The 21,696-nt window shown below is 42.1% G+C and overlaps 2 protein-coding genes and 1 long non-coding RNA gene across 3 annotated transcripts; 2 read left to right on the top strand and 1 right to left on the bottom strand.

The window, feature by feature from the left end:
- Nucleotides 1-1,977: 1,977 nt before the first annotated feature.
- LOC143541953 (putative HVA22-like protein g) lies at nucleotides 1,978-4,015 on the top strand. Its single transcript, XM_077034627.1, has 7 exons — nucleotides 1,978-2,192; nucleotides 2,417-2,474; nucleotides 2,564-2,662; nucleotides 2,986-3,042; nucleotides 3,118-3,181; nucleotides 3,252-3,455; nucleotides 3,563-4,015. Exons 2-7 carry the CDS (start codon nucleotides 2,443-2,445, stop codon nucleotides 3,857-3,859), a joined length of 753 nt encoding a protein of 250 aa, XP_076890742.1. The 5' UTR covers nucleotides 1,978-2,192; nucleotides 2,417-2,442; the 3' UTR covers nucleotides 3,860-4,015.
- A 682-nt stretch (nucleotides 4,016-4,697) lies between these two features.
- LOC143541979 (uncharacterized) lies at nucleotides 4,698-7,278 on the top strand. The gene is made up of 3 exons (XR_013136835.1): nucleotides 4,698-4,800; nucleotides 6,977-7,048; nucleotides 7,126-7,278. It is a non-coding gene; the product is annotated as an uncharacterized LOC143541979 (long non-coding RNA).
- A 13,386-nt stretch (nucleotides 7,279-20,664) lies between these two features.
- On the bottom strand, nucleotides 20,665-21,696 carry LOC143541944 (uncharacterized). The gene has a single exon (XM_077034623.1). The coding sequence runs from the start codon at nucleotides 21,694-21,696 to the stop codon at nucleotides 20,665-20,667; it is 1,032 nt and encodes a 343-aa protein (XP_076890738.1).

The following is a 21,696-nucleotide window of genomic DNA, read 5'->3' as shown; positions in this document are numbered from 1 at the left end:
TGTTTTGTTGTCTTGTCGCCACACAAATATTCTTTCTTGTTGACTACTTGACTTCAACAGTTATTCAATCCCATTAATGTGATCTCTTCTGTGGTTAGCATAGCAATACATCGTCATGATACTGCAGATGCCAAAAGGTAGTTACTTTCCTCCTTAATGGCCGCTTGGAGTATCAGTATGCAGTCGTGAAGATTATTGGTCTAGCTGGTATTTAGGTACACATTAGCTGAAGTTCTATTGTTATGATTATTCAAACAACAACTTTGTCTTCTAGAAGAAATTGCTAATGGTTTCTCACGTTCATTTATATTACCGTCTCTTAAACAATTACCTAACGATCTTGTCATTGTGTGCTAGATCGTTGGATACTTGGTTCACTGCTCGACACTATCAGATCAGGTCACGTGCCGACATGCTCTGGGCAATGGTAGGGTGCATGATACATCTCAAAGTTCCCTTAATTTTGAACGATAATCAGTCTTCTCAATACAACCAAACCTATATGTGATGATGGTGAGAAACTGTATGCATTAATGAGTTCAGTTTGTGTCTTTATCTGGTTGTACAGCACTACACCTTTATAACCAAATCTTGTATCATTGTTTGAAGTCATTGTGTTGATTTGATGGTAAACTGATCTCATTTTGTATGTTATAATTCATAAATAAATTTATGTTAGTTTTGATATCTGCGGTTTTTGCAAGTATTGTATTTGACTCAAGTAAACTGAAAGTTTGTGTGAAGATTTTCATTTGGTCAATATTTTGTCATTCTACATTCAATCCTATCCATCTTCGCATACACGAGTTCAGTGTTGTGGGGTGGCCAAAGAAGACAACGGTAAGGCGAGTGAAAGGTAGTTGGAGGCTCGGAGAAGATGAGGGTTGCCATGTTGGTAAGCGGGTGTTTTATACATTATTAGCCTTTAAAATGACATAGTTTCATACAAAATGTCAAATAAGATGTGGAATGTATGTGTAACTTCTACATAAATTTTAGACCGTGTATAAAATGTGTGTAGACGATTGGTGATGATATTAGAATTGTTTACATTAAAAGTTTTCCAAATATCCTTCAATTAAGACCATGTGGTATACATGCATTAAAACTTTGCATAAGATGATTTGACAATAGAAACATGCTCATGAGAATGGAACACCACTCTTCTTTTTGGGTTGAGCGATACCGGCGAGATGAGCATGCTCCCTTATGTGAAGAAATTTAAGCATATCTCAGAAAAGCTGGAAGATCATTGAAACACCCTTACACATTCTACCGTCGGGACAAAAGATTGACGAAGAAAGGTTTAATTCCATTTACAGTTTTACAAACCAAATACAGATGCTAATTTACTCAAATTCTCACTTGAATTTCAATTTACTCGAATTTTAATTCCTTTTAAAAAAAAGTTCGTACATACATTATAAATAAATTCTTTCAAAAACATTCTACCTGCGAAACACCCTTTAATACATTTCGGGTACTACTAGAAACACCCCAGACACCCTTCCATACGCGACGTATAATGTACAGTTTTGTCTTAACTGTTATACTCTATACGCCGCGTAAAGAACTATACACGGCGTATATGGTACAATCAAACATAGGACTGGTTACGACAGTCCTGGCCTCCAAGGTTGCCAAGTCGTACCTTATATGCCCCGTATACTCGTAAAGTGTTATACGGTGCGTATAGAGCCCATTTGAGTTATTGAGCACACCGACTCTCCCTCCCTTCTCTTTGTTATTATATATCACAACATACACACATATCTCACAACATACACGAGAGAAGCAAACCCCCACCACATCTCTAGAAAATCCCTAATAATAATAATAATAATAATACTTTAATTAGACACACACAAATCCACAAACAAAAGAATCTAAGTTAAAAAAATACTTTTAATAGTTTTATGACTATTATCTTTAAACTTTTAAAATCAAAACTATTACTTAAATAATAATAATAATTCTGTAGTTCACCATTCCCAATTATATACCCCCTTCACTTTCTCTCTTCTACGTTTTACCCCTTCCAACACTCACCCACCATCACCACCACCATTGTTGCAGACACTCAACAACACCCATCTTTCTTCTTCTTCAATAACCCACCTCACATTTCAACTTTTCTCATCAATTTCATTTCTTCAATCTTATTCAATACCCAGAAACCATCTTCTTCAAAGGTAACTCTACAGTCTACATCCCGCTTATTAAGTTTCAAGATTCAAGATTCACCCATTAAAGATCTCTTCTTTATGTTTAAAACAAATTGGGTTTTCCATGCTTCATCTAAAGTTGATTCATTTCAATCTCTATTCAGATTCAATTTGGTTAATTTTGCTTAAATATTAATAATCTTGATCAATATTTATTAAATTAATTTTGGTATTTTACTTTTTGTATGCAGTTAATTTAGCTGGATATTGGAAGAAGATGCTGGGTGAGCTTATCATAAACAGTCTTGTGTAAGAAATTAAGCATCTTCTAATTATGAATTTGATTTGGGTAAATTGGGATTTTTGTTGAATTTGATGGTGTTTGGTTATGGGTTCAGGCTTATTCTTGGATATGCATATCCAGCTTTTGAGTGTTTTAAAACCATTGAGAAGCATGATGCAGGAAATCCAGAATTAAGATTTTGGTGTCAATATTGGTAAAGTTTCTTTTCACCTTTAACAGATTCAAAGAACTTAAAGTTTGACCTTTTTGGCTGTTTGGTCAACTATCTTTTTTAGGATTAGATCAAACCTGTTTTGTTTTGATTATTGAATGTGACATTTAAGTTCCATGATTGAGTTTTAGTTTCTTGTTGCTGTCTTAATCTTAGTATTCTACAGATAAGATAAAGATTGATAGGTAGATATCTTATTCAAAGAAAAATCTTGGTCAAACTTTGACTTTTGAAAAGTCAAACTTTTGATATATCATCCCAATAATTAAATCTTGGTTCTTTGGTTATGAATTATGATTACACAGGGTCATAATCGCGGTTCTTACAGTTTTTGAAAAACTAGGCGATATATTCGTTTCATGGTACGTATCAAATGTATGTATGCATTTTTCACATGAGAATTCGTTATAAATTATCGTGTGAAACATGTTTTGTAGGGTACCATTGTATAAAGAATTAAAGCTAGCTCTCATCATCTACTTATGGTATCCTAAAACTAAGGTAAAAGATGACCACATTTTAAATGTATATTTTTTGGTTTATGAAAATGGAAAGTTTGTGCGCGTTTTAGGGGACGGGGTATGTATATAATGCCATGCTAAGGCCATTCGTAGCACGACACGAGACTGATATAGAAAGGAGTTTAAAGGAAATGCGAGCAAAAGCGTGGGATGTGGCGGTTTATTATTGGCACAATTCCTCTGAGTTGGGTCAAACCAAGTTTTTGGAAATCTTACATTACTTGGCTTCAAAATCCTCGAGGCCTAGATCCGAGGTACCATTTTTGTCCTAGTTTTTTAAGTAAACCAAAAACCAAAGAACATGATAAGTGTAGATCCTGGCTGGATGGTCATCCCACTAATTTTGTTTTTCATGATTTAGGTGTTGCAAAACCATCAAAACTCCCGGGAAGGACATCCGCCGCCCGCTCCTCCTGCAGTTGATCCACCGTTGTTACCGACTGCTCCACCAATGCCAAACGTTAGTCACCACCAACCAGTACACCAGGAGGAATTGCATATTCCTGGGTCACCGGGTAGGACCGGTTTGAACCATATTCCTGGATCACCAAGTAGAGCCGGTTTGAATCATATTCCTGGATCACCGAGTAGATCCGGTTCGAATTTGGGTCAGAGAGAACCTGTTTGGCTAAGGTTCAAAAAATCAAGGGGACTATGAGTGCATTGTATGTTGTTTGCTTTAAGATGCTAATAATCAGGATTCAGGACACCTAAATTTTGTTAGTTAAACACTTAAACCAACAATAAGGTAAGTGTTTGTACAAAGTTACCATTGGCATCTTACATAACATTTACATGTTTAACCTTAAAAATTGCATTTTGACTATTATTTTTATGATAGCCAACGTATTGGTGAATATGGACCGCCCTTCAAGCCGTTGTCTCAAACCGCTGAAAAAGAAACTTTGGTCAACTCACATCCGAATCATGTCGGTTGTCCGTTGAAGAAATTTCAGGGTTCAACAACAAAACACAACAAAACAAAACACCATGGTCTATGTTACAGAATAAAACAGTGACTCTTTTCTCATTAGCTATATGGTGTCTTTGCAACAAGAAATCATAATTAACATTGCCACTCTTACTATTATTTCATATCTTAACAATTCCAAGAAAGACAATTTAGAGGGTAAAACTCGTTTATTACATAGGCTATTAACAAAATTAGTGGTCAACTCCTGGATCCAATAGTTATATTTTTTAGGGGAAAATAAAATTTTGACCAAAAGTCAACAACATATGAAGAAATTCTACTGTTATCTTTGACCCTGCATCCAAAGTCAACAACATATGATGCTATCATGTCAACAATTTGACATTTTGTGACACTCACTGTCACAGTGTCACTCACCATCAGCAACTACCTGATGGATCAAACCCATTAATTAATTAATTAATTAAAATTATAAACTCTTGTCCATCACAAACAAAGATGGATCAAAACTAAAAGTAAAAGTCAACAATGGCTTCTTCTTCATCTGCTGCTCTTCTATCTTCCACAGTTTCTCCTCTGCTGTCAACTTCCGATCCAAATCCCTCCGGTCAGCCGTTGCCGTTCGCCGATCCACTTCCCGTCCTACCGGATTCCTCGTCAAGGCCGTCAGTACTTCATTCTTCAGAGGTTTTTTCGTTCTTTTGCCTCGGCCACTAATGTATGGGAAGCTTGCTTAGGCGCTCCATTTTTAACTTTTACGTCTTTTGGACTTCTATGTAATAATTTCATTAGCTCGAGCCGAGCTTTGGCTCATTTAAGTAACTCGACGACCTCTAGCCGAGCTTAGGCTCGTTTAAAGTTTTTCTCAGGGTAAGGTAATTAATAAATAATAATAGTAATAGTAGAGCCGAGGCCGAGTTTGAAAAAAACAACTCATGGCCCAAGCTCAAACTATAGAAAAAGAGCTCGAAACAAGCCGTGCTCAAGCTAAAAACAAGTCGAGCTCAGGCTCAGATTGGCTCGTTACACCCCTAGTTAGATGTTTTAGGGTATGTTTGGCAAAACTAGCTGGTAGCTGATAGCTGTAAGCTGAAGGCTGAAGTCTGGAAGCTGAAGGCTGTAAGCTGAAGGCTGTAAGCTGATAGCTATAGCTTTTTAAATATTTAGGTGTTTGGCAGAGTAGCGGAAGCTTTTAATTAAACTACCTGGGTTCCCGTGTGGTGCGGCGGAACGGGCGCACAACCTAACATCAACCGCATAATCAGTGTCGGTACATGATTCATCTGATGACAGTGCATACATAACCTGAATGTAGACGTGTAATTCATGCAAAAGCAGTAAGCTTGTAAATGATGTCGAAAATCAAGAAACAAAGCTTAAATATACAGTAATTTCAAATAGATAATTTTTTAAACCAACATATTTTGATATGAATCACTTTTTGGACATGCATTGTTCTAATCTGAAACATGTTCTGACCTGACCCCTTTCAACTCAAAAGTGTACCGACACAAATCGAACTGATTTAACCCTTTTTGTATCGACTCGTTCTGACCCTAATTTGGTCTTACACATGGCTCAAGTTCATCTGACTCGACTCCTAATTTGGTCTTACACATAACTCGAGCCCACCTAACTCGACTTTTTATCGATCCTACCCGATAATCACGTAGTATGTTAATTTTTTAAAGTTAAAGAAGTATAACAATATCATACTCAAATTAAAGAGAATAAAATGCTCGTTTTTATGATGTAATTTGTTTAAAAAATTATTAACGTGTGAAAAAGTTATGGCTTCTAAAAAAGTCGTGGGGGTAATTAGTTTTGAATAAGGGTTGAATGTGTAACTATTATATAAATTAACAAAAGTTGATATAAGTTCAAGTGCTAAACTTGTAAATTTAAATGTAAAAGCTTGTAGCTAGCTTTTTCTCAAAGGCTACCAATACTAGCGTTTGAAAAATGAGTTTTTTCTACCAATCTAAAAACTTGAAGCTACTTCAACCAAACAAAGTTTTTTATTAAATATGAGCTTTTTAATAAAAGCTTAAAGCTTGTAGCTTCTAAAAGCTTATAAAAGCTCCTTGCCAAATATACCCCTAGTCTTTTAAGATTGGCATGTATCTGTTCTTAGTGTGATAATTTTTGTGGCTTATAACATTAATATTAAAAATAAAAGGATCCAATTACAATAAAGAGGCAGGTAAGCGGTCAACAAGCTGCGCCGCCACCCCCCGTTTTGAATGTCAAAACCGATCCTACTGAAAACAAAATTATTGTTCTTCGGCGTCGATGAGTTACTGTGCACGTCCCGCTGAACTCTTTTTAGAAACGTAGCAGCATTGGGGGCAAGAAACCCAAATGTGTCAAAAGCAAAAGGAATTAAGGCGTGTTGATTCTCCACACACGCCTTCTTAGTTACTGATTAGTCATCTGGACTTATGCATCATTGCATCTACATTGTGCAATATAATGATGATGTTGGATTGTTGGTTAATTTGATTGTGGAATTAGGGTATTCTGGTAGTATTTACCATTTAATAGCTCCAACTGTTCATTTCCTAGTGCAAATATTAACGCTTAGTGCACTCTGGTGATTATACATGATGCTTATTTACCTTTGAATGTCAACTGTTGTGTTAGGTTTTATCTTCAAGATGATTATACATAATATATGACATTCTGTATACAGTTGAACTATTATTATTATTACTTTTCAACATGCATAGTATAATCATCCTGAATGTGAAGAGTTAAGTGGGTTGACATTAAAAAGTTTCGTAACTAAAACACGCGTATTAGCATTCCATGTCTTTTATTTCACTATGTTTCTTTATGTAGGGACTACCACTAGTTGGAAATCAAGCACCCGACTTTGAAGCAGAAGCTGTTTTTGATCAAGAATTCATCAATGTAACTTAACTGATGCATACCTTGCCTTCATATTATTAATTCGGTCACAATAATTTGCAAAATGATAATAATTACAGGTTAAGCTCTCTGATTATATTGGAAAGAAATATGTCATTCTCTTCTTCTACCCTCTAGACTTCACTTTTGTTTGTCCAACTGGTGAGTATTTTCGTTTATTTTAATATTGTTTGTTAAACCAGTTTCTTATATCAGTGATTTGGTTTCTGATATGCAGAGATCACGGCTAGGCCTATAAACGAACCGAACTTTCGGTGAACTGTTCGTGAACCGTTTGACGGGAAGTTCGTTTGTGTTCGTTTATTTAATAAACGAACGAACATTAACAAAATATTTGTGTTTGTTTAATTAAATGAACGAACATGAACACATGTTTTGTTCGTTTATTTATGTTCATGATGATGGAGAAACAAGTTGGATTTGAATCTGAAGAGGTAGGTCCCAGCAGAGCCCAGTTGGACCCGCAAGACTCACCTTTAAGAGGGACGTCTGCGCAGAAACCAACTGGGTCCGCAGGACCCACCATGCTCAGAGACGTGACGTCCTTACGCGCAGTACGCAAGCTGTTCCCGCAGGAAAAGCCTCCCAATGGTGAAGTACTCTGCCTGTTCCCGCAGCTGCGGATACAAGCCATCAGGTTAGGCTACCTGCACAGCAAAGCTACACGCACAAGGCACTTAAATAATTCAGTAATGTCACCTGAAGAAGGAGTGAGCAAGCCGGGAACACTCCCGCACAAAGCCGGGAGAACTCCCGCCCAAATGAGCCAGTCCGTATGATACTGGAGGATCTATTGTACTGTACCTGACGAGGTATGGACAAAAGATCTGACCAAGGATACGACAGCTCACTGACAACAGTATGACGAGCAGCACGCTCTTGTACTGTATGTCACTATTAGCCGCTGCCTACTCACCAACCTGTCGGAGGACGTGCGTGGCATGGCCTGCAGTTGGTGGAACAGGAATAGTACACAGCCGGCCTGGTCACTATCAGCCGCTGCCTATCCACCAACCACCAGCATGGCATGTGCGTAGCCTATAGTTGGCAGAACAGGAACACTATTCAACCGGCTGTACCTGCTTGGAAACCTACCTTCGGCTATAAATACTCCAACACCTTGGAATGGTATCATCTTATCTCATATCTCATATCTTGATATATTACCTGATATCTGCTCTAGTCATTCTCTTAATATACACTTATATTCAAGAGCAATCTAGTCTGATTCTCACGCCGGAGGGTGGTCACAAGGAGGTACCCCCCCTTCTCAATGACGAGCTCACGGTGTCTGTTTTGCAGGTTATCAAAAGAACCATCTTTGCCGGATCTAACCCCTCGTGGGAAACATCTACTTAACCCCCAGATTATCCGTAATCTGCCCGGGGTCGATTAGTGTTTCTTCATTGGCGCCATCCGTGCATAAAAGCTAGAACTTAATTCTTTTTCAGTTTTCTCAAAACTTCTGGAAAAATGGTTAATGGTACTCCGGTCCCAAAACCAACGAGTGACCAAGAAGCCCCGGTAACCACAACCCCAGCTACTGGGGGGAATACCGGCGACTGCACAGTTTTTACGAACACTACCCCGGTTACCCAAACCGGGGCAAGTGCAGTAAATTTTACGAACACTACCCCAGTTACCCGAGCTGGGGCAAGTGCAGTAAATAATCTCTCACTGGGATTCACCGATACCCAGTTAGAGAGACAACGAACGAGGCTCCCCCGCCAAACACTCGATGAAGTTAAAGCGTGGGCGGAAGCACGTCAAAAAGAATTCCAAGCTGAGTTGGATGAACGCTTACGTTCAATCCAACAGGCTGATGAATTCGGAGAGTACTTGGACGATGATTCGGAGGAATCCGATAGTGACGCAAACCCTCGTCATAGGGCGAAAGGGAAGCGTAAGGAAACGGACTCCCAACCGAGAAGGCATTTTGGAGAAACCTTCAAACCAAAAAACGCGGGTGGAAACCCACGTGACTTCTCAAAAACATTTAGACCAACTGCTGCAAAAGCGGGAACGTCCAAATTTGCAAGGGACATTGCGGAAGCAATCGCCCCGAAAAGTGCCAAACAGATGTCCAACATCGGCACTTACGATGGTATATCTGATCCAGACGATCATTTGAACAGATTCATAGCGGCGGCAAAACCCGCGTAAGCACAAAAAACAGATGAAGACAACCTTCACGCAGGTCAGTTATAGGTAAAGTTTGGTGATCCCACTAAATGAAAGTGCCGGTCCAAACCGCACAAATCATGATAGAGGAAACCGAACTAACCTATTGACAACCGCGCGTCGAACGGTTAACTTATAAAACACTTAGAAAATTTCTATCGAAAAGATGAATAAAACCTCCACGCAGGTGAGATATAGGTAAAGTTTAGCCATCCTACTAAGTGCAAGTGACGGTCTTACCCGCACAATCACGAAGGATGAAGCAAAACTTCAACCTATTATCTACCACGTTCAAAGGTTAACTTATTCTAAACACTTGGAAAATTTCTAAGGAAAAAATGAGGAAAACCTCCACGCAGGTCAGATATATGTAAAGTTTAGCCATCCTACTAAGTGCAAGTGACGGTCTTACCCGCACAATCACGAAAGAGGAAGCAAAACTTTAACCTATTATCTGCCACGTTGATAGGTTAACTTATTCAAAATACTTATAAAATTGCTAAGGTAAACTACAGTATGCACAAGGGAATCATACATTGTTTATGCGGCAAAACAAGTGCCAAATTAAACTATAGTATGCATGAGCACGTCATATAACGTTTATAAAGCAAGTCATCCACTGAAAGTAGCGGTCCTACCTGCACAAAGATTTGTATTCCATAATAATTCAAGTATTACAAGAATGGCCGGGTAACTACCCGCCTACAAGAATATAAATCTATACAATGTAAACCTATCCTAACAGTGGGAAGGGATCTAAAGGTTCAAGCTTCAGGACCACTCCCTCCAAACCCACTTGTACCCGCACCATCAGTTGGCTGTGGCGGTTCAAGGAAGGTCTTAAGAATGGTTAGCCCATCATCAGCAGCAGCAACTTCGTTCACCTTTTCCACCACCGGATGCGGGAAGTCGGCATACTGGTTCACTGCTTGGTCATATACAGCTTCAGTATCCATATCATATAAAGGGAAGTTGGAAGGCGGGATGCCCTTCTCAACGAACCCTAGACCAAGCAGGAAGCCAGCCTTTTCCCCATCCTCATGAGAAGCGTTGAGGGCTGTGCTCATGGCATCGTCGTATGATGTGTCCGTGAAGACTCGATGCACAACCTACAAGAAAAAATACAAGTATCAAAACCTTTTATATGTACAAAGAAAAGCGTAAAGATATTATGAAATTACGCATACCTGAGACAACGCTTCTCGAAGAAGCCATTCCTTGGCAACCAGAGCCTCCTGGAAGGCAGCTTGAGCTTGGTTACGGGCGCGTTCGGCTTCACTTTTGTTAAGGTTGGCGAGCAACACTTCCTTAGCAGCAGCCTCTTCAACGCCCTTTAGCTTCCGCTCAGTGTGGTCAAGCACGCCCCTCTGGTCCAAGATCTCTTGGAGCTTCTTGGCGTCTTCCATAGCCAAGGCATCATGAGCCTGCTGGAGCCTCTCTAGCTTGGCTTTAAGCTCCTCATTCTCAATGCGTAGAGGCTCAGCAACAGCTTCAGCCTTGGTGGCCCTCTCAGTTGCGTTCCGTGCAGTTTCCTTAGCCAGCCGAAGCTGTTCGTTAACAGCTTGGGCAACCTTGGAACGGGCCTCAAGACGGGCCTGAACTTCAACTTCAAGGGCTTGGAAGGCCTTCTCCTTTTCCGCAGCCACTGCGGCAAGCCTCTTGTTCTCCTCCCGGATGTCCCGCGCCTGAGCCACTTCCAGGCTACGCGCCGTCTTTAACTTGTCGTTTTCACGACAAAGTAACTCGGCGCGCGGCTGCATCCGGGCAAGGAGAATCCGCAGTTCATTCGACAGCCTACCCTCCTGGTAGCTGGACATGGCTTCCCCCAGCGCACCGGCGGGGGCGGCGTGGCGCGCCCATTCGACGCATTCTACAGGCGTCCGAAGGGTTGTTCCTCGGCGGATGTTCCATCGTGGAACATACACTTCATTGGAATCCGACACTGCAAAAGCAAAAAGCAGTTAGGAAAAGATGATAAAAAAAAATATATATATATATATATATATATAAAATAAATGCCAAAATAACCCTACGCACATGTAGGGTCAACGACAGGCCTGTAGCCGCCAAACCCATCACCCGAACCTAACGGATATCCATCCAAGAGGTCAGGCAGATGAGAAGGAGGCAGAGATTGGCTTGACGCCCCAACCCCGGACATACCTGAAGGACCGGCCGTAGTCGCCGGCGCCGGAGGAGGCATAGCGGAGGCCGCCGCGGTAGAAACCAGCGGAGGTGAACTCACAACCGCGGCCGCGACTGCGGAAAAATCCACAGAAACACTCACCGCCGACTTAGTGAATGAATCAGTAAATATGGCACTGACAGCCGGCGGGGGCGTCGTCACAGTTGGAACAGTTGGCTCAACCGGGTGAGCAACTGAACCAACTGAAGCAGGCGCAGTCGCCTGGGTCATCGCCTCAGGTAGGTTGACCAAACCTACCTTCATGGGTCCAGAACTGCTACCTCCCGCTCCACCCTGGAATGCGGTAGCATCCACGCCTGTACAAAGAAAATATAAGTATAATGGTGGAAAGCTATGCAGTAAAAGTAAAGGAAGATTATACTTACGGGTTTTCTTGAGCCTAAAGGTGCGAACAGGCGGGGACGAACCCGATGGAGCCGGCCTCTTCATACCGGTCACCGTCGTCGTCCTGGGCGGCTCGGAGGTGACAGTCGTCTCAGCCTCCGGAGCAGTGGTCTCAACACCACCTGGGTTCCCCGCCGCCTCCTCGCTCTTGGTCTCCGAGTTTGACCGATTCCCCTGATCGGCGGTGGAGGCAACCTTCGCCTTGCCCTTTCCGCCAGCAGCCTTCTTCTTCCGCGTGAAGAAAGGACCATCTGCGGATTCCTCATCAGAAGATGACAGAATTAGAGGAATTCCAGCAGAGGTTTCAGCATTGAGAGGTCGAGGGTTGAATAACTCCTTGCCTGGCCGCGTGGCGCTCAGAATCGGGTGGCCTGGCGGGTAGATCTCCACAAACCGATCCCTCGTTTGCTCCAGGATGGGCAACTCGTTCTCATCAAGAGCACGAGTACCCATCCGAGCGGGACCATCAGCCTCCCGCGGATGCAGGAGCGACTCCAAGTCATTCCCCTCTAAAATAAAAAAAAAAAAAGAAAACAGTTAGAAGAAAAACCTATATCAACAAAGAAGACAGTGCATACCGTAAGGGACAGAGTTCAAACCGTATCCGAGGACGATGGGAATCTGTGACGCCTCCTTCCACACCCGGCTCATCCCGAGCATCACCATACCGGACTCCGCAAAGCGGTACACCGGAGTCTGGATCCGGGAGATCTTGGCGAACCATTCCGCCTCCTGGTAGTTGAGGGCGTGAAGGGCGGGTAGTGCTCTCCCATTCCTAAATGTCATCGCAAGGGGGATGACGCGAGCGGAGATATAAAAAAACTCCCGCTTCCACGACGAAGACTGCGCTCGGTAGCGCAGATCTTCAAACCCTTGATCCGATTGACCAAGGTGTACCACCCTTGGATGCACCTCCAGGAGTAGAAGGTCATCAACCGATCAACGTGGGGCTCCACGCCCAGAATGAAGCACACCCACTCAAAGTGGCGGATCTTGGCGATCGCCATCGGGTGTACCTCCGTTAGATGCACACCGTGCCTCTCTAAGACACGGTATACAAACTTCGTCAATGGGAACCTGAGATTCCCATAAACGAAGAATGCAGCATAGACCCCTATTTTGCCATTGGGGGCATCGTACACCGTCTGGTGTGGTTCCGGAAACTCAGGCTCGAACGGCTCGAGCATGAACTTCCGGACGACGTACTGATAGAGGTCGGCCGGAAAAGCACACTGGCACTCGTCAGCAGTACTCTTGTCATCCTTGTCCGACGTGGACGACGGATTCTCGGCGTACACGTCAGACTCCTCGGCAGTAGCCTGAACATCATGGGAAGAAGACATTATGGAAGGATGAAAGGCAACGATTTCAGAAAGAATATTCGCCGGAAATCGCTTAGAAGGAGAAGATAGAAGTGAAGGTGTGGATTACAAAGGACCCTCCCCCCCTTTATATACTCATCGCAATGCATGCGATGAATTTAGTGCGGAGGAGAGAGAAAAGAGCTGGTGCAATGAAACTATGACACGTGGAAAAAGCAAGCTGGCAACAGCTGTTGACGGGACGCGCGCCGTAAAATCCGCACCCACGCGCCCAAAAAATCGCGCCCACGCGCCTGAAAAAGCGTCTGGAATGACCATGTACTGTCACGTCGCCATAACTTCCTGCACGTCCTGACACTGTCAGAAGAAACCGTCGGACGACGTTTCAACAGTTTGGACTGTTCTTATCCTTTCACCAACTCTTCGAATTTCAAAAAGATTCAAAAGTAAGCGGGAATATACCCCTTACCTTGGCAACCAAGTAACTATAAGACAGGTGCGAGTACAGTGTTAAGGCAAAACCCTTCACATACTTAGCACCTGCAGGGAATTAAAACCAAGAATACCTCGGCAACCAAGTAACCATAAGACGGGTGCGAGTACAGTGTCAAGGCAAAACCCTTCACATACTAAGCACCCGCAGGGAATTGAAGCCAGGAATACCTTGGAAGTAAAGTAACTATAAGACGAGTGCGGGTACAGTGTCAAGGCAAAATCCTTCACATACCTAGAACTCCGCAGGGAATTGAAACCAAGAAGGATCTTCTGGGTCATGCTTGCGGAAACGGGAATGACATCCCCGCATAGCGGGAACGTCGAGAACTAGATTGTTTGAAGCTCCAAGATAGAATTGGTTGTTTAACATAATTGATCACTATGTTCAAAACTACCAAAACCTCATGGAGAATCTACACAAGAGGTACTCAACGCTCCTGACTTGCGAGGAGGTTACAGACCTACCCGCATCATACCCAAAGATCAAGCAGAAAAGTCGGGAATTTCTGCATGTGACATTAGGACTTCCGCGGGAAGAATCCCCATGGAAAACCTTAAAACTAAACCCTTTTCAAAACCCTTTGCTTAAGTCCAAAAGTTCACCTCACTTATTAAATTCATGAAAAGAACATTGGACTGGGGGGACTTGAAGAGGTAGGTCCCAGCAGAGCCCAGTTGGACCCGCAAGACTCACCTTTAAGAGGGACGTCTGCGCAGAAACCAACTGGGTCCGCAGGACCCACCATGCTCAGAGACGTGACGTCCTTACGCGCAGTACGCAAGCTGTTCCCGCAGGAAAAGCCTCCCAATGGTGAAGTACTCTGCCTGTTCCCGCAGCTGCAGATACAAGCCATCAGGGAAGGCTACCTGCGCAGCAAAGCTACACGCACAAGGCACTTAAATAATTCAGTAATGTCACCTGAAGAAGGAGTGAGCAAGCCGGGAACACTCCCGCACAAAGCCGGGAGAACTCCCGCCTAAATGAGCCAGTCCGTATGATACTGGAGGATCTTTTGTACTGTACCTGACGAGGTATGGACAAAAGATCTGACCAAGGATACGACAGCTCACTGACAACAGTATGACGAGCAGCACGCTCTTGTACTGTATCACTATTAGCCGCTGCCTACTCACCAACCCGTCGGAGGACGTGCGTGGCATGGCCTGCAGTTGGTGGAACAGGAATAGTACACAGCCGGCCTGGTCACTATCAGCCGCTGCCTATCCACCAACCACCAGCATGGCATGTGCGTAGCCCACAGTTGGCAGAACATGAACACTATTCAGCCGGCTGTACCTGCTTGGAAACCTACATTCGGCTATAAATACTCCAACACCTTGGAATGGTATCATCTTATCTCATATCTCATATCTTGATATATTACCTGATATCTGCTCTAGTCATTCTCTTAAAGAACCATCTTTGCCGGATCTAACCCCTCGTGGGAAACATCTACTTAACCCCCAGATTATCCGTAATCTGCTCGGGGTCGATTAGAGTTTCTTCAGAATCTTAACACCAAAATGTGTTTTTGAATAATGGATACGGAATCGGAGTTTAAGTTGAGATGGGCAGTGTATGGCAAATATTTAGTTAAGGGTTGTTGAATAAAACAAGACTAATAATTCATGTGATGAATTATTATTGTGATGTTGAAATCGAAATAAGACACGGGAGGTTTTTTGACTTCAAAACTTAACTCTCTTTTCTCTCCTTAATAATAAAAAACAACTTAAGTATTTATAACCCTAACAATCATACTTTGACTAGAACTAGGAAACTAAAAAGATAAACATAAACATTTGAATAAATAAAACTTAAATAATAAAATATTTGAATTTTGATCTCCTCCTTATCCTCCCCATGAGATCAACCTAGCCACCCCTCGGTTTATCTTTAACGAATCGGGATTATAATTATCATTCACCCCATTAATCTTGATTCGTTTCTTTTAGATCTTCAATCCCGAGCAATTTCCTCATCTCTTCAAACTTCAACTTCGGTAGTGCATTTGTAAGAATATCCGCCTTTTGTTTCTCTCCACTAATGTGCTCAACTTGGACTTCACCACGTTCAATACATTCACGAATGAAGTGAAATCTAATATTAATATGCTTGCTTCTTCCTTGAAACACGGGATTCTTCATCAGATCGATAGCAGATCTATTATCCACATGTAAAGTCACCACCTTTTCTTTATGCCCGGTCAACTCGCTTAACAATCCCCTTAACCATATAGCTTGACAAGCCGCGGTTGCTGCTGCCATGTACTCAGATTCACACGATGACAAGGCTATGGTTTGTTGTTTTTGTGAGAGCCATGAGATCAATGCACCACCATAATAAAACGCCATTTCGGTGGTACCTCGTCCATCCGTTTGATCCATACCATAACTACTATCACAAAAACCAACCAACTCTCTACTACCGCATCCATACGTCAAACCATATCCACTCGTGCCTTGTACGTATCTTAATATATACTTTAGAATCTGCATATGGGATTGTTTCGGTTCTTGCATAAACCTACTAGCAACTCCAACTGAGTTACTCAAATCGAGCCTCGTGTGTGTCAAATACCTTAAGCTACCGATTATTCTTCGATATTTGGTTCCATCAACGGGTTCTCCTTCTTCATCTTTCGTCACTTGCAACCGATGTTCCATAGGAAATCGAGTCGGGTTGCACTCGCTTAAACCTGTACTCATTAATATTTTATTAGCATAAGCTTCTTGTTTCAACTTTATCTCATGCTTCTTTTAGGTTACTTCAATGCCCAAATAATAAGATAGCATTCCGAGATCTTGCATCTCGAACTCATTCTTCATTTGACTTTTGAATTTCTCAATCTCGGCTTGACTCGAACCAGTCACGATAAGATCATCGACATATACACCAACAATAAGAATGTCGGTTCTCGTATTCTGCTTGTACACCACCGGTTTTCTTGGACATCGAATAAAATCCAAACCTTTCAACTTCTTGTCGAGTTTTTCGTTCCAAGCTCGTGGGGCTTGGCGAAGACCGTATAAAGCCTTTCATAACTTATAAACCATACCGTGTTTTTCGGGAACTTCAAATTCACCAGGTTGTTTCACATACACTTCTTCCTTCAACTTGCCATTTAAGAATGCCGATTTAACGTCCAAATGGTAAACGAACCATCCATAATTTGCCGCGATTGCTAAAATCAAACGTACGGTTTCCATTCTCGCCACCGGGGCAAAAACCTCATCAAAGTCTACCCCGTGCTCTTGCACGTACCCATTCGCGACTAATCTTTCTTTGTACTTTGTTATTGACCCATCTGCCTCACGTTTGGTTTTAAACACCTACTTTAAACCAATCGCCTTGTGACCCGCTGGTAGGTTACATAAGTCCCACGTATTGTTTTGTTCGATTGAGACTAATTCGGATCTCATTGCTTCTCGCCATTTCTTTGAATTCTTTGCCTCTTCAAAGGTAGACGGTTCTTCATCAAGGAGAAGACATTCTCCTTCACTCAACATTACATAATCTTCAACTCTTTTCGGTGGGACCGATTAATGACCAGTTCTTCGCAGCTCAGGTTCGGAATTTTCATCCGGTTGGTCTTCAAATTCAGGTACGTTAAGGTTTGTTGGGTCTTCGTTTTCAACTAGAATTTCTTGTTGAACTTCTTCTTGGACATGCTCGATTATAAATTCAACCCATTCGGGTCCGGTTCCGACTTGAAACGAGTCGGTATGTCGAGACCAGTTGTCACACCCCCTTCCAGGGCCTAGGAGTGCGACCCACAACTTGGTATCCTGTTTGTAAATAAATCAGAGTTGCATTAGTTTGCGGAAGACTTATAAAACTTTAAGGATCAAAAGTGTAATATTTATATGTATTCATAAGACGGGATTATAAACACCCGTTTAAGTTATCAAAAGATTATTTGTTTATAATTACAAACCACCATTTAAGATATTAAGTTCACAAAAGAATCCGAGCCATCGGATATCATGGTACTTCGTCATTTCCAAGCTCTAACTTTGTTCACCTGCAAAATGTAATAACATACGTCAGCAACGAATGCTGGTGAACACGCTGACGCAAAAAGATTTCTTTTACTTTATCACCCCTCGAGACTACGCCTGCCTTGGCCCAACGTGGCTTAGGAATAACAAAGTCAAATAACACATTATAAATATGAGCCTCTACTCTAGGTCATCTCAGCAAACACCGCAGCGTTCGACTTAGTTAAGTACCCGTAAATATACACATAAGGCCGTACTCCCTGCAGGAAAGCATCCTACGACCAAGGGTGGTGCGATCTTGCCCATACATCGCATAGTACCACCTATGTAAGGATCCAGACATACGTATACCATAGCCTGAGGGCTAGGTTTATACCCTTTATTTATAACGGTTTTAGGAACAAATAGTTCCTTGTAAACAATTTCAAATAACATGTTTGACTCATTTTAAAATAAGTAAAAGTTTGGGGGCGTAATCACCTTGTCTCTTTAGGATCGGCTTCACTCACCATCCAAGGGTCTTTCCCTTTCTTTATCTCTCACCTATAGTACGAGTATAAATATTTGTTAGTCGGATACACGATCCGGCTTAATACCTTTAATCTTATATCTCAATCCTCGATTGAACCTTTAGTTCAATTCTTTGTTTACTTAAAAACCTTTAGTTTAAAAGTAAATTATAAAACTTTAGTTTATATAGAAACCCGACGTTTCTTCTATAAGAAACGTATTCATTTTCTTTTATTATTTAAGAATACTCTTTATTCATTAAATAATATTTCATAACAAAGAATATTTACATATATACTTACACACATATATACGTATTCAACAATATTCATAATCAATCTTTTAATCATTTCTTTGTTATGTTTTCTTTTCTTTTATCAAGGTATCGAGTATATCCTCGACTTAAGGCTTAAGCCTTGAATATAATATTAAATTATATTGAATTCGATATTACGCCTAACCTTAAGTGGCGTATAGAAACCCTAGAGAATTGAGCAGCACTCCGACCCCGCTTTACTTTTCTCGATCAACTTTGATATGTCAACTTCAACACACGTCGGCACGTCTTTCGGGACTCATTGCCATAACAACGCCTTCTTGATGATTGAGGGTGGAGGGTGGCACAAACTTCGAGGAAACGGTGTACACAAACAAAGGATCAGGCACGCTTATCGAGGCAAATCGTTTATATGATTGTCAGGTTTTTAGAGAGAGACTAGAGAGAAGTGAAAACTGAGTTTGGGACGATGAAAATGAGCATCCCTTGGCCGCTATTTATAGGCAAAATATTGGCTCCCATCGCGCTACGCGATAGGTCCTTGAGCAGGCCTATCGCGTATCGCGATATAGGCTTGATGACGCAGAGGGTAGGTCTGCCACGTGTCGACACATGGCAGTCACCGCTCCACGTGGCAACACGTGGCGGCAATGTTGCCACGTGGTGACACGTGGCAGCACATTGTGCACCGTGGCACACGTGTCACACTGTGTCAGACTCCCCATCGCGATACGCGATGGGTGTCTCCTCTGACTCATCGCGTAGCGCGATGGGTCAGGAAAACAGAATTTTCAAATTAAACCCTCAACTTTGGAATTTGGCAATTTTAGTCCCTATACTTTGGAAAATTGATACTTTGAACTCGAAATTTTCACGTTGTTACACCAGTCAAACTTTTGACTTTCTTCGAAACGGATATCCCGGCTCACATAAATACGGTTTTGAGCCGGGTCGTACAACCTATAAGCTTTTGATCCCGGTTTGGTTCCGAGATGTACAACCTCCATACTCCGATCATCTAACTTTTGAAGGTTGACGTTGGGTATCTTCATGTACGTTAAGCACCCAAACACTCGTAAGTGTGTTATGTTAGGCTTTTGGCCCATCAAGGCTTCATAGGGTGTTACCGTCTTCAACGCTTTAGTTGGTACCCGATTCAATACGTAAACCGAGTGTCTCGCCGTTTCTCCCATAAATTCTGTGGAAGGTCCATAGCTTTCATCATACTTCTTGTTGCATTTAGGACAGTTCGGTTTCGCCTTTCGACTACACTGTTTTGTTGAGGAGAGTAAGGAGCCGTAAACATTCTTTTTATTCCTTCTTGATCACAAAATTCGGTGAAAAGTTTGTTGAGAATCTCGCCACCTCGATCACTTCTTAGAGCTTTAACTTTTAACGAATGCTCTAACTCCACTTCCTGTTTAAACTTTTTGAAAATACCCAAAGCATCATTCTTATTTTTAATGGTATAAACCCACATGTACCTCGTATGATCATCTACAAGAAGCATAAAATACTGGTTTCCTCCTAACGTAGGAGGTGAGATTGGTCCACATAAATCGGTGTGAACCAACTCGAATGGTCTCGTGGCACGAAACATGGTTGTTTTAGGAAACAGGTTTCTACTATGTTTCCCTAGCATACATGCGTTGCAAACATGCTCACCATGCAATGTTTGAATATCACCACGTACCATATTTTTAGACTTCATATTAGTTAATGTTTCAAAACTAACATGACCAAGTCTAGCGTGCCATAGCCATCCTTGGTCTTTAACGGAAGCCAAAAGACATACCGGGGTTCCGATTCTGAGCTTGATCTTATAAAGACGGTTTGGACTTCTCGGGACTCTCATTAGCAAGCGATCCCCTTCCTCGTATGACCACAAGTGGTCGTTTGCTATCCAAACCTTACACCCTTCTTCGGTTAACTGACCGATGCTCAATATGTTGCTACATAAGTCGGGTATGTAATAAACATCATTCATAACCCGCTGCTCACCATTCTTGCAATCGAAAATAATGGAACCTCTCCCTTTAATATTCACTTTGGACCCGTCTCCAAATTTCACCACACCGCTCACTCTATAATCAATTTGGGCAAAGTGGGCTTCACATCCGGTCATGTGATTAGACGCCCCATTATCTAAATACCAAATTGAATCGCTTACCGATTCGTTTGCGTAACGGATTGGATGAACCTTCTCTTCGTTTAACATAACTTAATCTTTATCAACTTCAATTGAGGCCATCATAAGAGTTGGCGGCTTAGCCTCGGCTTGGTTAAGATTCGCTTCTTGAGTCGGCGGACTCAGACAGTCCCACGCAAAGTGGCCCAAAACATTGCAATTATAACACCGAACAGCGCTTTTATCTCTACCATGATTTTGATTATTATGATTATTACCTTGATTGCCATCTCTGCCTTGGTTGTTCGTGTTCGGTTGGTTACCATCTCTTCGGTTATCATTGCTTTGATTAAACCGACCCCTTCCTCTACTTGAACCTCGACCACGGCCTCTTCCACGGCCCCGTTGGTCATAACCCGAGGAGCCACGACCCCGAGCATAACTTTTTCGGTCATGATCGGTGTCTTTTTTTCCTTGATTATCGTTTTTGGCATACAATAACTTTCCCATCTCGACCATAGCTTCCTTGCCTTTGATTCTCTCTTCAAAAGCTTTTAACCTTGCTATAAAATCTTCAAACACCATAGTGTTAAGATCGGCCCATTGTTCGATAGTTGCTACAATAGCAATAAAACGGTCTGGAACGCTATCGAGTAATTTTTTTACGAGTTCATGTTCTTCCATCGGACTACCCAAACTATCAAATTGCGAGGCGAATTCCGTTACCTTCCCGGCAAAGTCTTCAACGGATTCCTTTTCTCCCATCTTCAATTGATTAAAATCTCGCTTTAACGAACGTAAGCGAGCTTGTTGCACTCGATCGGCACCGAGAAATCTAACCCGTAGTGATTCCCAAATCTCATGAGCATCACGGGTTCTTGCAACTTGCATTAACACGTTTTCCGGTAAGGCTTGAAAAATAATTGCCCTAGCCACCTTGTTTTTTCTCTCGTCTAGGGCTTCACCGGACACCACCTCCCATAATCCTTGAGCATCAAGGATCGATTCCATAATTACAACCCACGTGTTGTAATTTGTTTTTGTCAACTTCGGACACTGAAACGAAGTTGAACTTGGTTCCCTTGCTTGCACAACTTGGTTCGCACCCAATACCGCGTCTCCCAT

Source organism: Bidens hawaiensis, unplaced genomic scaffold (assembly GCF_021521415.1).
Source record: "Bidens hawaiensis isolate Kalapana, Puna unplaced genomic scaffold, B.hawaiensis_p1.1 tig00012728_1, whole genome shotgun sequence".
Classification (NCBI taxonomy): Eukaryota; Viridiplantae; Streptophyta; class Magnoliopsida; order Asterales; family Asteraceae; genus Bidens; species Bidens hawaiensis.
Note: the sequence above shows the minus strand (reverse complement) of the source record. Positions and strands in the feature narration are given on the sequence as shown.

What these genes read in the sequence shown, in the direction of transcription:
- LOC143541953 (XM_077034627.1), top strand. Translation starts at nt 2,443, where the DNA reads ATGCTGGGTGAGCTTATCATAAACAGTCTTGT. An exon ending in AGATTTTGGTGTCAATATTG is followed by an intron (nt 2,663 to 2,985) that starts GTAAAGTTTCTT and finishes ATGATTACACAG; the next exon opens with GGTCATAATCGCGGTTCTTA. An exon ending in CCTCGAGGCCTAGATCCGAG is followed by an intron (nt 3,456 to 3,562) that starts GTACCATTTTTG and finishes TTCATGATTTAG; the next exon opens with GTGTTGCAAAACCATCAAAA.
- LOC143541944 (XM_077034623.1), bottom strand. Translation starts at nt 21,696, where the DNA reads ATGGGAGACGCGGTATTGGGTGCGAACCAAGTTGTGCAAGCAAGGGAA.